Raw genomic sequence first — 13665 nt, forward strand, 5'->3', positions numbered from 1 at the left:
GAAAATGTACAGCTTCAAATGCTGACGGAAAAGTTACCTTTGAATTTTTGATTTTATTTTTACTGGGTAATGTCAATGGAATTTTGTATTGACAGAGCCTACAATAAAAGGATCCACTGATAAATTGTGTGGAGATCCAATTATGTAACAATGTTATCTACTGAGTCAATAATGATTCAGAGGTTATATTGCACTAGCATTCAAAGGCCCTGTTGTATTGAAGGATAATCCAATATTAAAAACTACCTAAGCATTATTATATCCACTTTTTGTTTGTCTGAACAAACGCAAAATAGGAATATGGTGACGTGATGAAACTAATATGGTAAAGGTTCACAGCAACTCTTGTTTCAGTCTAATGTGGAAAGCGAAATGATCTTGCAAATCCAAGTATTGTAGCTATAGGTCTACTTGTAGTCTTGGCCCACATTTTTATGACAGTATTATTTCGCCTCCAATACAGTAGACGGCGACATGTGCCTTTGGTCGGCAGCACAGGCACTGTGAAAAAATATATATACCGGATATGGATTTTGTTCGCGTGGAGTCGTTTCCGGAGACATTTCAGTGCTGATGAAGCAGACATAAGATAATAAATAAATTAAAGTATTTAATTCGGGCGATAAAGGAACAGCCATTATCTTTCAGCGCATACAATATTTTGTTTGACATTTTTGGGGGGATCAGCACTGCGTTACGAAATGATCCCAACGAAACGCTTGCTAGCGTAGCTATGTCCTCAAAAGCCGCTGCAAAGCAATGTTGTTGCTAGCTAACGACGTTGCGAGAGGGACCATAGCTAACGTAACTCGATAGCTAGTTTTCTCCTCGCCATCATATTTACGTTGACTTTTCCGTTACATCCAACGCCTCTGCATTAGCATTATGGTGTGCTGTGTCAATGGGCATTTGTCTTGTAACTATCTAGTTTACTATACATAGAAAACGTTGTTTAGTTTAATAACTTTTCGAAACCAACTACTCCGAGTTCGGCTAACGTTAATGTTAGCTTCTAACTCACGACATTGTTCAACGCAAAGACCGCTACGAAACCCTACTATCAACGCAAGGCTTTCTTCCAGTTTCGTTTGTACTACGTTAACTTGACAAGCTTGCTAGTTGTCTGGAATACGATGGCTTCTTCGTCGGGAAACGATGACGACCTCACCATTCCCAGGGCAGCTATCAACAAAATGATCAAAGAAACTTTGCCCAACGTACGGGTTGCCAACGATGCGAGAGAACTTGTTGTGAACTGTTGCACAGAGTTCATACATCTAATTTCATCAGAGGCGAATGAAATATGTAACAAGTCTGAAAAGAAGACGATATCTCCTGAACATGTTATTAATGGTTAGTGATTATTGTCTTTATCTAGTCAGTGCCAACATATTTCAATGCATTATTGTACTGTGTGGGTGTTTCCCATTCTTGCCATGTGTTTTGAAGTTGATGTCTGTTAGCAATCAACTATTCTGGTCCCACATTTTGTTCTGTCTTACCAGCTCAAAACAATCAGATCTCGATCCAGGCTAGCTGTGTACTATTAGGTCCTCAATAATCAAGTGACAAGATAGTTTTCAGTTTTTCCCCCCTAACCTTGTATTCATAATTTTCCACAGCACTTGAAAGCCTGGGTTTTGCGTCGTACATCACAGAGGTGAAGGATGTCTTGCAGGAATGTAAAACTGTAGCACTTAAGAGGAGAAAGGCCAGCTCTCGCCTGGAAAACCTGGGTATACCAGAGGAAGAGCTCCTTAGACAACAACAGGAACTCTTTGCTAAGGTAATGTTCAAGTTTGTAGTCTGAGTGCTATTCTGTTTGTGCTGTCATGCCACAATAGATTTGGCAAAAGCACAAACCGATCTGGGACTAAGCTGTCAGCCCAAAACAATCTGGGTCCAGGCTATCAAGACACAGTAATAAGATCAAGACTGATAACCTGTGTTAGGAGGTTCAAGTTGCATAACCTAATAGGAGTCAGACCATTTCCTGTTGCATGTCTGACTCTACACTTTCACACACAGATCACATGGTAAGTGTACATTGCCTGATGATCTCATCTTTGATTAATACCCTTCATACATGAACATGTCAATTCCCAACACCAGTTTCTACAGGAGAGACGGTACAAAAATGAGAGCCTGGACTGGGAAGTGAACCCCGATCTCTGGTGGGGGACAGTATATGCATAGAGTTGTGGTGTTACACACAACCTGAATCACTAACCCTGACTAAACTGTTTATTATGTTCCAGGCACGGCAACAGCAAGCAGAGCTAGCCCAGCAGGAGTGGCTCCAGATGCAGCAGGCTGCCCAGCAGGCCCAGTTGGCTGCAGCATCTGCCAGTGCTGGACAGCAGGCTGGCTCCTCACTGGACGAGGATGACGAGGATGACATGTGATGATGATGACCCCTGGGGCCTGGAATTTGGGCAACAACAAGAAGGCAGGGTCATCTTCATAAGGGCACACCTTGGCAAAACATTTTGCAATGGATACTGAAAGCAAGCGTTTCTTATTGGATCACTACAGATAGTAGGCTACCACCCTGTTCCGGGCTGTTTTCTCCCTGTTTCGTGCCTATTGAACACGACCCAGGCCATATCCCTTTTCTTTGGACAGTGTCAGCAAGCAGCCCTCTCTCTTCCAACGCTCTCATTGGTAGAGATCTGAGCTATGTAGAGGCATAATGCGCGCAATCCCACCAGTCCGGTATCAGGCGTACATGTTGTTATGGACAGTTTCAAGCTATATAGATAGACATATTTTTTTTGAATTTGACAGTAGTATCTGAAAATGCACTTATTTGGATAAAGATGCATTTTCACACATTACCTCCACTCAGCTGAAATTTTATTTTTGCCAATCACAAATCAAATGTTAACTCCGTCATGGAATTGTCATGTGCTGTGTGATTTGGAGATTATTGTTGGATGCAAGGTAGAATGGAACATGCTGAAGGTAGAAAGTGTATTGGGAAAAAAGTATCATGGTTTTGGCTATGTTGAGAAAAGAACATTAGTACAGTTCAGGTACTGCTCCTTTAGATTGTTTCTACTAGATTATTTGGGGGGTTCAGGAGAACAGCTCCTCACTCTTTGCCAAAGGTGGGCTTTACTTATTCCTCCTACCCGTTTGTGGTCATTTTTTGGTAGTAGTTTTGACATAAATAGTTCCTTACCCCCTTCTTTGTATGTTTGTTTAACAGGACGGATGTGTCTAAAACAGCACCCTATGTCCTATATAGTGCATTACATTTGACCAGAACCCTATAGGCCCTGGTCAAGTATTGCACTATAATGGGAATAGGGTGCCATTTGGGATGCACAAAATATTTCTGAAACACTTAGGGGGGTTGTGACTATGTATTTGATTTGTAAAATTGGGTTTGAAAATGCTTTTTGTTTTATTTTAGCTCAGTCGATATCAAAGTAGGTTGATGCTTTTTTTTCTTATGTTCACCTACAGTATTGCTAATTGATTAGCTACTCATTTCAGAATATTTTTTGACTCATAGAACCAAATATATAGGCTGCATCCCAAATGGCACCCTCTTTCCTATGTAGTGCAATACTTTTTTACCAGAACCCAATTTGCCTTGGTCATAGTGCACTATATATGGAATAGGGTGCAATGTGGGACACAACTTAACAACCCTGAGCATATGAGATGAGGCCAAGGTGTATGTTCCATGTGTAGAACAAAGAGACTTGGGTGCAGTGTGCACCCAGGTTACTGTTCTCAATGCTGATGGTAACTTTCACTTTGTAAAAATGCTTTATCTTGGCTTAATCTGTTTTTGTTTGCATCCCAAATGGCAGCCTATTTCCTTTAGTGGATGAATACTTTAGTTCTAGTCAAAAGTAGTGCACCATGTAGGGAATAGGGTGCCATTTGGGGTGTACCCCTTTTTTCCCCCCAGTGTGGAAGGAAAAAGTTGCATTGTGAATGTGTGGTGAATTGTTTAAAAATGTAAAGATTGGTAACCTCTAGGTGTGATACACATTCACATGCCTTCTATAAAGTTGTATTCTTTAAGCAATAAAGTTAACATGTTTTATAGAGACCAATCCTTCCTCTTAATTTTTTGTGGAGTTATTTACAGTCCTTTCCTAATTTTTTGTTAACTATACTATGTTAGCCCCCTCAGTTTCTCATCCTCATGGACAAAAGCTGTACTTTTCTTTTACTATGACCAACAAGTCATACAATATGCTGTTATGATACATTTCCACCATATTCCAAGCAATGTAAATCCAATGTTCACACATCTGGCTAAATTATTCTAAATGGGAAAACTGTAATATACTGACTGTAAGTTGCTCTGCATAAGAGTCTGCTAAATCAGTGGTTTCCAAACTGGTGTGCGAGAGGTCGCCAGTTTACAACGGATACTGAAGAGTGTTTCCTATTGGATAACTACTGATATATACAGTGCATTTGGTAAGTATTCAGACCCCTTGACTTTTTTCAAATGTTGTTACATTACAGCCTTATTCTAAAATGGATTCAATTATTTTTCCCTCATCAATCTTCACACAATACCCAATAATGCAAAAAGTTTTTAATGACAGCTTTTTAGAAATGTATGCAAATGTATAATTTTTTTTCTTCTAAATGATCAACTTTACGTAAGTATTCAGACCCTTTTCTCAGTACTTTGTTTAAGCACCTTTAGCAGCGATTACAGCCTTGAGCATTCGTGGGTCTGACACTACAAACTTGGCACACACATTCTTTGCAGATCCTGTCAAGCTCTGTCAGGTTGGGTGGGGAGTGTCTCTGCACAACTATTTCAGGTCTCTCCAGAGATGTTCGATCGGGTTCAAGTCCGGGCTCTGGCTGGGCCACTCAAGGACATTCAGAGGCTTGTTCCGAAGGCACTCCTGCGTTGTCTTGTCTGTGCTTAGGGTCAGTGTCCTGTTGGATGGTGAACCTTCGCCCGAGTAAGAGGTCCTGATCGCTCAAGTTGTAGAAACATCTTAAGGATGATCAAAGGAAGCAGGATGCATTTTAGCTCAATTTTGAGTCTCAAGGCAAAGGGTCTGAATACTTACGTAAATAAGGTATTTCAGTTTTTTATTTTTAATACATTTGCAAAAATGTCAAAAAAATGTTTTTAGCTTTGTCATTATGGGGTATTGTGTGTAGATTGATGAGGATTTTTTAATCCATTTTCCTATAAGGTAACAAAATGTTGAAAAAGGAAGGGGTCTCAATACTTTCCGAATGTGCTGTGTATATATATATATATATATATTAAAGTAACTCAGTCCAGCTTTAAACTTGCTCTTGAAAATGTTTATAATAAAATGTGCAAGTTGCAATTTTGAAATTGGGTAGTGCATCATCAGTTTCTCTTGTCATGTTAGTTATTGCATACCTTACAGATCTATTTATAACTTGTCAGAAATGTCCAGATTAACTAGCATATTTTTATAGCGTTTTTTTTAGCCCATAGATATTGTTGACATTCTTTTGTCACTCAAATATTACACGAATACACATTAGACATGGAAAATTGCATAGAAATACTTGATTTTTTTATGGGGGGGGGGGGGGGGGGGGATTGCAGGAAATAAACTTTATTCCTGCAAAATTATTTCCACCAACAAGAGGGGTGTGAACGGTTTGTGTCATGAACAATGCTTGTGCCCATAGAAATAGACGTGGTGCGCGAGCAGGGATGCCGCGTGATGTTCCCCAATGCTGGAAGGGGGGCCCGAGTGAAAAAGTTTGCAGCCCTGTGCTAAATGACCAAAATGTAAATGTAGACTTAAGTAACCAACCATTGTGGACCTATTACAATACATACATCATTACGGATTTGACAAATATCCACTTTGTTAGATCAGATTTGTTGAATGTGCCGTTCGTTTTGGTTGTGTTTCAGATTATTTTGTGCCAAATAGAAATTAATGGTAAGTAATGTATTGTGTCATTTAGGGGTGTCAATAATTTTGGACCTACCTTTTTGAGAAACACTATTATTACTTGCTAAACTAAATCTCTTTCTCTGAGAAATTGTATAAGTATAATATAATTTCCTAACTTCTTTGAACGTACAATATAGATCAGTATTTGCATTATTTATTTTATGTAGACAGTCATTATTGTTCATCTTTATCAAGGGTGCCAATAATTTTGTACCCCTTTGTATATACACATATTATACAAACTCGCACTCTGCCTACGACTTGATGTTGGGAGCATTATCGTCATTACATGTAGTAAAACGCTATGACATGCATATCATGGTTTGTCAATTTATTAACTTTGCCAATGATATATGATATTTTACCTTATCGTTATATAAATGTGCATTGTCAAATTTATGATATGCGATTTGTCATGCTCATGCATTCCTGTTTGGTATTGACTGTTACAGTATGTGGGTGCAAATAAACTTGAACTTGATAAGTATTTTAATAGATTGCCTACATTTCATTCAAGCATCGGTACAGCCTGGCTCACGTGACTACACAGCAAAGAGCTTTTTATTTATTTGTTTTGAATTATGAACACAACAAATACAAAACAAATACACATAAAAAAACAGAAATATACAAACAAGAGTACATAAACCTAACAGACAGGGTATTACATATCAGCATTCATATTCAATTTGTTAAATACTTCTTTGGTGCATATTGCTTTTTTGTTTTTACATTTACTAATCATTTCAAAATAATATTTACATTTGATCTTAAATAATGTGAAGAGGGGTTTGTTCTCTGCCCACTTCATTTTATGGATAAAGAATCTTCCATGAAAGATAAACAAATTAACAATGAGAGTTAAATCATGGTCCATTTCATTTGTTTCTTTTCAAATAAAATCTTCTAACTCACTCCAAAATCTTCTTACATGAGAACAGTCTCAAAATAAATGGTCAAGAGTTTCTGGATCACAACCACAAAATACACATTTGTTATCAACAGCTATTTTAAATCTGTGTATAATAAAGGTCTTTACAGGGTAGATTCTATGAAAGAGTTTGTTTGATACTTATTTCACCTTATTAGATAAACAATATTTACCAGACAACAACAAAACTTTGTTCAAGTTCACTTGTCCCAGGGCTGCCTTCCAGGGCACTTGTCCCAGGGCTGCCTTCTAGGTCACTTGTCCCAGGGCTGCCTTCCAGGGAACTTGTCCCAGGGCTGCCTTCCAGGGCACTTGTCCCAGGGCTGCCTTCCAGGGCACTTGTCCCAGGGCTGCATTCCAGTTCACTTGTCCCAGGGCTTCATTCCAGTTCACTTGTCCCAGGGCTGCTTTCCAGTTCACTTGTCCCAGGGCTGCATTCCAGTTCACTTGTCCCAGGGCTGCCTTCCAGGGCACTTGTCCCAGGGCTGCATTCCAGTTCACTTGTCCCAGGGCTGCCTTCCAGGGCACTTGTCCCAGGGCTGCATTCCAGTTCACTTGTCCCAGGGCTGCCTTCCAGGGCACTTGTCCCAGGGCTGCATTCCAGGTCACTTGTCCCAGGGCTGCCTTCCAGGGCACTTGTCCAAGGGCTGCATTCCAGTCACTTGTCCCAGGGCTGCATTCCAGTACATTTTAGCAGAGGGAATAGTAACATATTGACATAGTTTCCTTAGATATATGTTATTATAGTTTAAAATGTCAATTACTTCGAATTGTATTGAGGCTACAAAATCCTCAACAGCTGCTCTTGGAGCATTGTTATATTCTCCTAAAAGAAGAATAGCACCTTTAGGGACAGCTCTAACAACAATTTGATACTCCTCAGGAGTGAATGAAACATTGTGTGTCCTCATAAATTCTGGATAACCATATAGTTGTCAATCATTATTCAATAATTGTTTAACCCAAATAATGTTGCCGTCAAACCAGTTCTGGAAAAATAAAGACTTGTTTTTGTATTTTATGTCTTTATTATTCCAGATTGTATACCTATGTGGGGAAAAATTGTCTTTGTACATGAGGTTCCAAGTTAGAAGTACCTGTTTATGAAAGTTTGCAAGCTTAATAGGGATTTTACCCATATCAAAGTTGCATTTGAGTAAGAATTCTAGACCACCAATCTGTTGGAATATTACAGGGATGATATTCCAAATGCAATCATTTTTATTAAATAGTTTTGTATCAATTTCATCTTAAATATTATATTAGAAGTTTTAAAATCCAGAGCAATTAACCCTCCCTCACTTTGGGTCCTACATATTACAACATATTTTCTTAAATAATGAGGTGTCAGACTGAACAATGTAGGCCTAGCTATGAGATTGAGCAACAGGCAGGCAGGCAGGCAGACTCACAGTCACAGGCAGACTCACAGGCAGAGGGCGCTCTACATATTGAGAAGGAGAGGATGGGAAGAAATGTCCCAACTTCAGTCAGCGTTCCCACGATTCCATGTATTCAGAGAGAAGGTCGTTCCCCGTCTGTCATCCAGCTGCGCAATTTAGCGAAATCGCGGTAGGCGCAAAGGCGACGGAGTTGGTCATAACGGTAGGTTTATGTTGATTGAAAAATAATGAATTACTTTTTACACAAGAAAGTCTACACGACGCGATTTTCACTGACTTCAACATACTTTATCGATTCCAAGAAGGCAATGAACTGATTTTTGACTATTTACAGCCCTAGACCCGTTCCACTTTGCGCTTGGAACCGAGTCCATAACACAGGTGAGTGTAGAGCTATCGAGGTGTCAACCAGATTGGTGAGAATAAACTATTCTAATGTTATAGGCGACTACAGCACATGTAACTGAACTTCCACGGAATATAGTCGGTATGGATGTGTAGGATTAGGATACTTATCTTTGTGCTACACAGGACTAGGGTTTCTCTCACTTTCGCATGATGCCGTTGTCAGTCTTGCCATGGTCAGTTTGTTATTCATATGGGTGTAAGCAAATGTGTAGCATCACTGGTTTACTCCAGTAACAACATTGCATTTTGTAAATGTGTTCGTTTTACACTAAAGTATAAATGTCTTTAATTGCATTGTAATTTGCCAAAGTTTTTGCCATTTGGTAAAGAAAATAGTTGATGTTATCCTGAATGCTGACTTTTATTGAGGAATTTATAGCTATACTTCAAAACCTGTGTTGAATACTAACGTTACTAATGGTACTCTTTGATCAAAATCAATGTATTGCCCATCTCTCTCTACCTTACGGGTGATTCCTCAATAAACTAGAACAAAACAGGACCATAATATTCTTTTTGTATTTTCACGAAATGTTATCAACATACAGTTCCTTTTGGAGGAAGGATTGTTGACATATATTTCACTTTTCTATCTTCAAGCATAATTGAGAAATAATGAATTGAAGTCGGTATATTTGTGACATTTTGGCCTTACCCAGGCCTCCTTTGAGACTCCATAATGTTACATCTGTAGGTGATACAAAGCTGTCATATGATGCTTAACTGTAAAACTGAATTAACACCAATTTGGGTCCCCTGACTTATTCCACATGTTGTTGTGTTACAGCCTGAATTCAAAATGGATTAAATATGTTTTTTTTTCTCATCCATCTACACACAATACCCCATTATGGCAAAGTGAAAACGCGTTTTTGTAAATGTATTGAAAATGAAATATAGATAGAGTCACTTTGTAGAAGCACCTTTCACACTGATTACAGCTGTGAGTCTTTCTGGTAAGTCTCAAGTGCTTAAAATCAAATCGAATTGTATTTGTCACGTGCCGAATACAACAGTGAAATGCTTACTTACAAGCCCTTTAACGCTTTTCTTCTTGAAACTACACTGTAAAAAAATGAAAATAAAAGTAACAAATAATTAAACACCAGTAAAATAAGAATAGCTATATACAGGGGGTACCGGTATAGAGTAGCAGCAGCCTAAAAGAGGGGTCTGGGTAGCCCTTTGATTACCTGTTAAGGAGTCTTATGGCTTGAGGGTAGAAGCTGTTAAGAAGCCTTTTGGACCTAGACATGGCGCTCTGGTACTGCTTGCCGTGCGGTAGCAGAGAGAACAGTCTATCACGAGGGTGGCTGGAGTGTTTGACAATTTGTAGGGCCTTCCTCTGACACCGCCTGGTATAGAGGTCCTGGATGGCAGAAAGCTTGGCCCCAGTGATGTACTGGGCCGTACGCACTACCCCACTGTCTGTAGTGCCTTGTGGTCAGAGGCCAAGCATTTGCCATACCAGGCAGTGGTGCAACTGTAGAACCTTTTCAGTCTCCTGAGGGGGAATAGGTTTTGTCGTGCCCTTTTCACAACTTTCTTAGTGTGATTGGACCATGTTAGTTTGTTGGTGATGTGAACACTAAGGAACTTAAAGCTCTCAACCTGCTCCACTACAGCCCCGTCGATGAGAATGGGGGCATGCTCGTTCCTCCTTTTCCTGTAGTCCACAATCATCTCATTTGTCTTGATCACGTTGAGGGAGAGGTTGTTGTCCTGGCACCTCACGGCTAGGTGTCTGACCTCCTCCCTATAGGCTGTCGCACCCCTGAGGGGCCCCCGTGTTGAGGATCAGTGTGGTGGATGTGTTGTTACCTACCCTTACCACCTGGAGGCAGCCCTTCAGGAAGTCCAGGATCCAGTTGCAGAGGAAGGTGTTTAGTCCGAGGGCCTTTAGCTTCGTGATGAGCCAGTTGGTCAATGCATGCTCAGAGTACACGTCCTGGTAATCAGTCTGCCTTGTGAATGTTGACCTGTTTAAAGGTCTTACTCACATTGGCTACATAGAGCGTGATCACACAGTCGCCCGGAACAGCTGATGCTCTCATGCATGTTTCAGTGTTACTTTTCTCTAAGCGAGCATAGAAGTCATTTAGCTTGTCTGGTAGGCTTGTGTCACTGGGCAGCTCGTGGTTGTGCTTCTCTTTGTAGTCTGTAATAGTTTGCAAGCCCCGCCACATACACGAGCATCGGAGCCGATGTTGTACGATTCAGTCGTAGTTCTGTATTGGCGCTTTGCCTGTTTGATGGTTCAGAGGGCAGAGTCCCACTCCATGTAAGCGGCAGCTCTACCCTTTAGCTCAGTGCTGATGTTGCCTGTAATCCATGGCTTCTGGTTGGGTATGTACGTACAGTAACTGTGTGGACAACGTCATCAATGCACTTATTGACGAAGCCAGTGACTGATGTGGTGTACTCCTCATTGCCATCAGAAGAATCTCGGAACATGATCCAGTCTGTGCTACTAAAACCATCCTGTAGCTTAGCATCTGCTTCATCTGACCACTGTTTTTATTGACCAAGTCACTTGTGCTTCTTGCTTTAGTTTTTGATTGTAAGCAGGAATCAGGAGGATAGAATTATGGTCAGATTTGCCAAATGGAGGGCGAGGAAGAGCTTTGTACGCGTCTCTGTGTGTGGAGTAAAGGTGGTCTAGAGGGCCCCCCCCCCCTCCTGGTTGCACATTTAACATGCTGGTAGAAATGAGATAAAACATATTTAAGTTTTCCTGCATCAAAGTCTCTGGCCACTAGGAGCGCTGCCTCTGGATGAGTGTTTTCCTGTTTGCTTATGGCCGTATACAGCTCATTGAGTGCGGTATTAGTGCCAGCATCGGTTTGTGGTGGTAAATAGACAGCTACAAAGAATATAGATGAAACTTTATCTTGGTAAATAGTGTGGTCTACAGCTTATCATGAGATACTCTACCTCAGGCGAGGAAAAACCTTGCGACTTCATGCACCATCTGATGTGATCTGATTACCCACTCGTCGTCAGATCCTTACAAGGCATCCAGAACAGTGAAGAGGTGACTCCAGGATGCTGGCCTTCTAGGCAGAGTTCCTCTGTCCAGTGTCTGTGTTCTTTTGCCCATCTTAATCTTTTATTTATGTTGGCCAGTCTGAGATATGGCTTTTTCTTTGCTACTCTGCCTAGAAGGCCAGCATCCCGTAGTCACCTCTTCACTGTTGACGTTGAGACTGGTCTTTTGCGGGTACTATTTAATGAAGCTGCCAGTTGAGGACTTATTATTATTCTTTTTTTTACCTTTTATTTAACTAGGCAAGTCACTTAAGAACAAATTCTTATTTTCAATGACGGCCTAGGAACAGTGGGTTAACTGCCAGTTCAGGGGCAGAAGGACAGATTTGTACCTTGTCAGCTCGGGGGTTTGAACTTGCAACCTTCCGATTACTAGTCCAACACTCTAACCACTAGGCTACCCTGTTTCTCAAACTGGACACTCTAATGTACTTGTCCTCTTGCTCAGTTTTGCACCAGGGCCTCCCACTCCTTTCTATTCTGATTAGAGCCAGTTTGCGCTGTTCTGTGAAGGGAGTAGTACACAGTGTTGTATGAGATCTTCAGTTTCTTGGCAATTTATCACTTCGAATAGCCTTCATTTCTCAGAACAAGAATAGACTGACGAGTTTCAGAAGAAAGTTCTTTGTTTCTGGCCATTTTGAGCCTGTAATCGAACCCACAAATTCTGATGCTCCAGATACTCAACTAGTCTAAAGAAGGACAGTTTTATTGCTTCTTTAATCAGAAGATTAGTTTTCAACTGTGGTAACATAATTGCAAAAGGGTTTTCTAATGATCAATTAGCCTTTTAAAATGATAAACTTTGATTTGCTAACACAACGTGCCATTGGAACACAGGAGTGATGGTTGCTGATAATGGGTCTCTGTACGCCTATGTAGATATTCCATTAAAAAACAGCCGTTTCCAGCTACAATAGTCATTTACAACTAACCTGCTGTATCGTAGAGGAATGACAAGCAGCTTGCTGCAGGAAGCAACCATGACAGCGTTAAAAGGGACAATCTCACCTTTTCCCACCCGAGGGCTCTGGAGCACAGTTCTTTCATCCGGAATGGGACGGAATGGTGACGTCATAGAGAGCGTTGCCTGGACAACTGAGCAGCGTAGATGGAATTAAAACCCTCCATGTCTCTCCTCATCTGTGTCATTGGGTTACCAGGGCGTCTTCCATTAATTCACACCAACAGCAGGAACACACACACTGTAGTTAGTCAGCAATAGTGTTTTGTGTTGCTCCCTCCCTCTTGGTGTGTTTCTTGGATCAATGCAAGAGGATGAACGTCAAGTAGAATGAAAAGCGGAGGCGTGACCTTTAGGGCGATTCCATATTTTTGGTATCTGAAATTGTTCTTGCAAATCTAACATAGAAATTAATTGGGAGTGAGGATGTTTGACATGATTTTTACATTTGTAAGAAATTACTTTTGAGAAATTCATGATGAGTGGCCATTTTTAAGCTGTTTTTAGACCAATACATGTTTCCTGTAAGAGCCTATAATCTTTGAACCGTATCTGATACAGACATCTTGGTGCCATTATACTCACTATAGTGTGCTCTGACATTATAGGTCAATAACCAATCACAGCCCTCATTTATGATTGCAGATTCAGCAAATCACCAGCAAAGGGAGTTCCAGTTGAATCCATTTTTCCATTCACTCTGTTAGTACTGCTCATAAAATGTATCAGAATTAGTGGTTAAGAGCATTAGTCTAGTAACCGAAAGGTCGCTGGTTCGAATCTCAGAGGGAGCAAGGTAGAAAAATCTGCAGTTCTGCCCTTGAGCAAGGCAGTTAACCCCCCCAAAACAACTGCTCCCCTGGCGTCAATGACGTGGACATCGATTAAAGCAGCCCACTGCACCCAGATGTTGTCTTTATCATGTACATTTCAGAGATATTAGGTTCTTACAGGAGGCTAAAATGGCCCCTT

At 40.7% G+C, this 13665-nt stretch overlaps 1 protein-coding gene across 1 annotated transcript; it reads left to right on the forward strand.

Annotated features, from left to right (window-relative positions):
* The first annotated feature begins 522 nt into the window (after positions 1-522).
* On the forward strand, positions 523-4073 carry LOC109898067 (protein Dr1-like). The gene is made up of 3 exons (XM_020492840.2): positions 523-1353; positions 1623-1786; positions 2259-4073. The coding sequence occupies exons 1-3, from the start codon at positions 1134-1136 to the stop codon at positions 2403-2405; spliced, it is 531 nt and encodes a 176-aa protein (XP_020348429.1). The 5' UTR covers positions 523-1133; the 3' UTR covers positions 2406-4073.
* The last annotated feature ends 9592 nt before the right edge of the window (positions 4074-13665 follow it).

The sequence above is a fragment of the Oncorhynchus kisutch genome, linkage group LG10 (assembly GCF_002021735.2).
Source record: "Oncorhynchus kisutch isolate 150728-3 linkage group LG10, Okis_V2, whole genome shotgun sequence".
NCBI classification, from domain to species: Eukaryota; Metazoa; Chordata; class Actinopteri; order Salmoniformes; family Salmonidae; genus Oncorhynchus; species Oncorhynchus kisutch.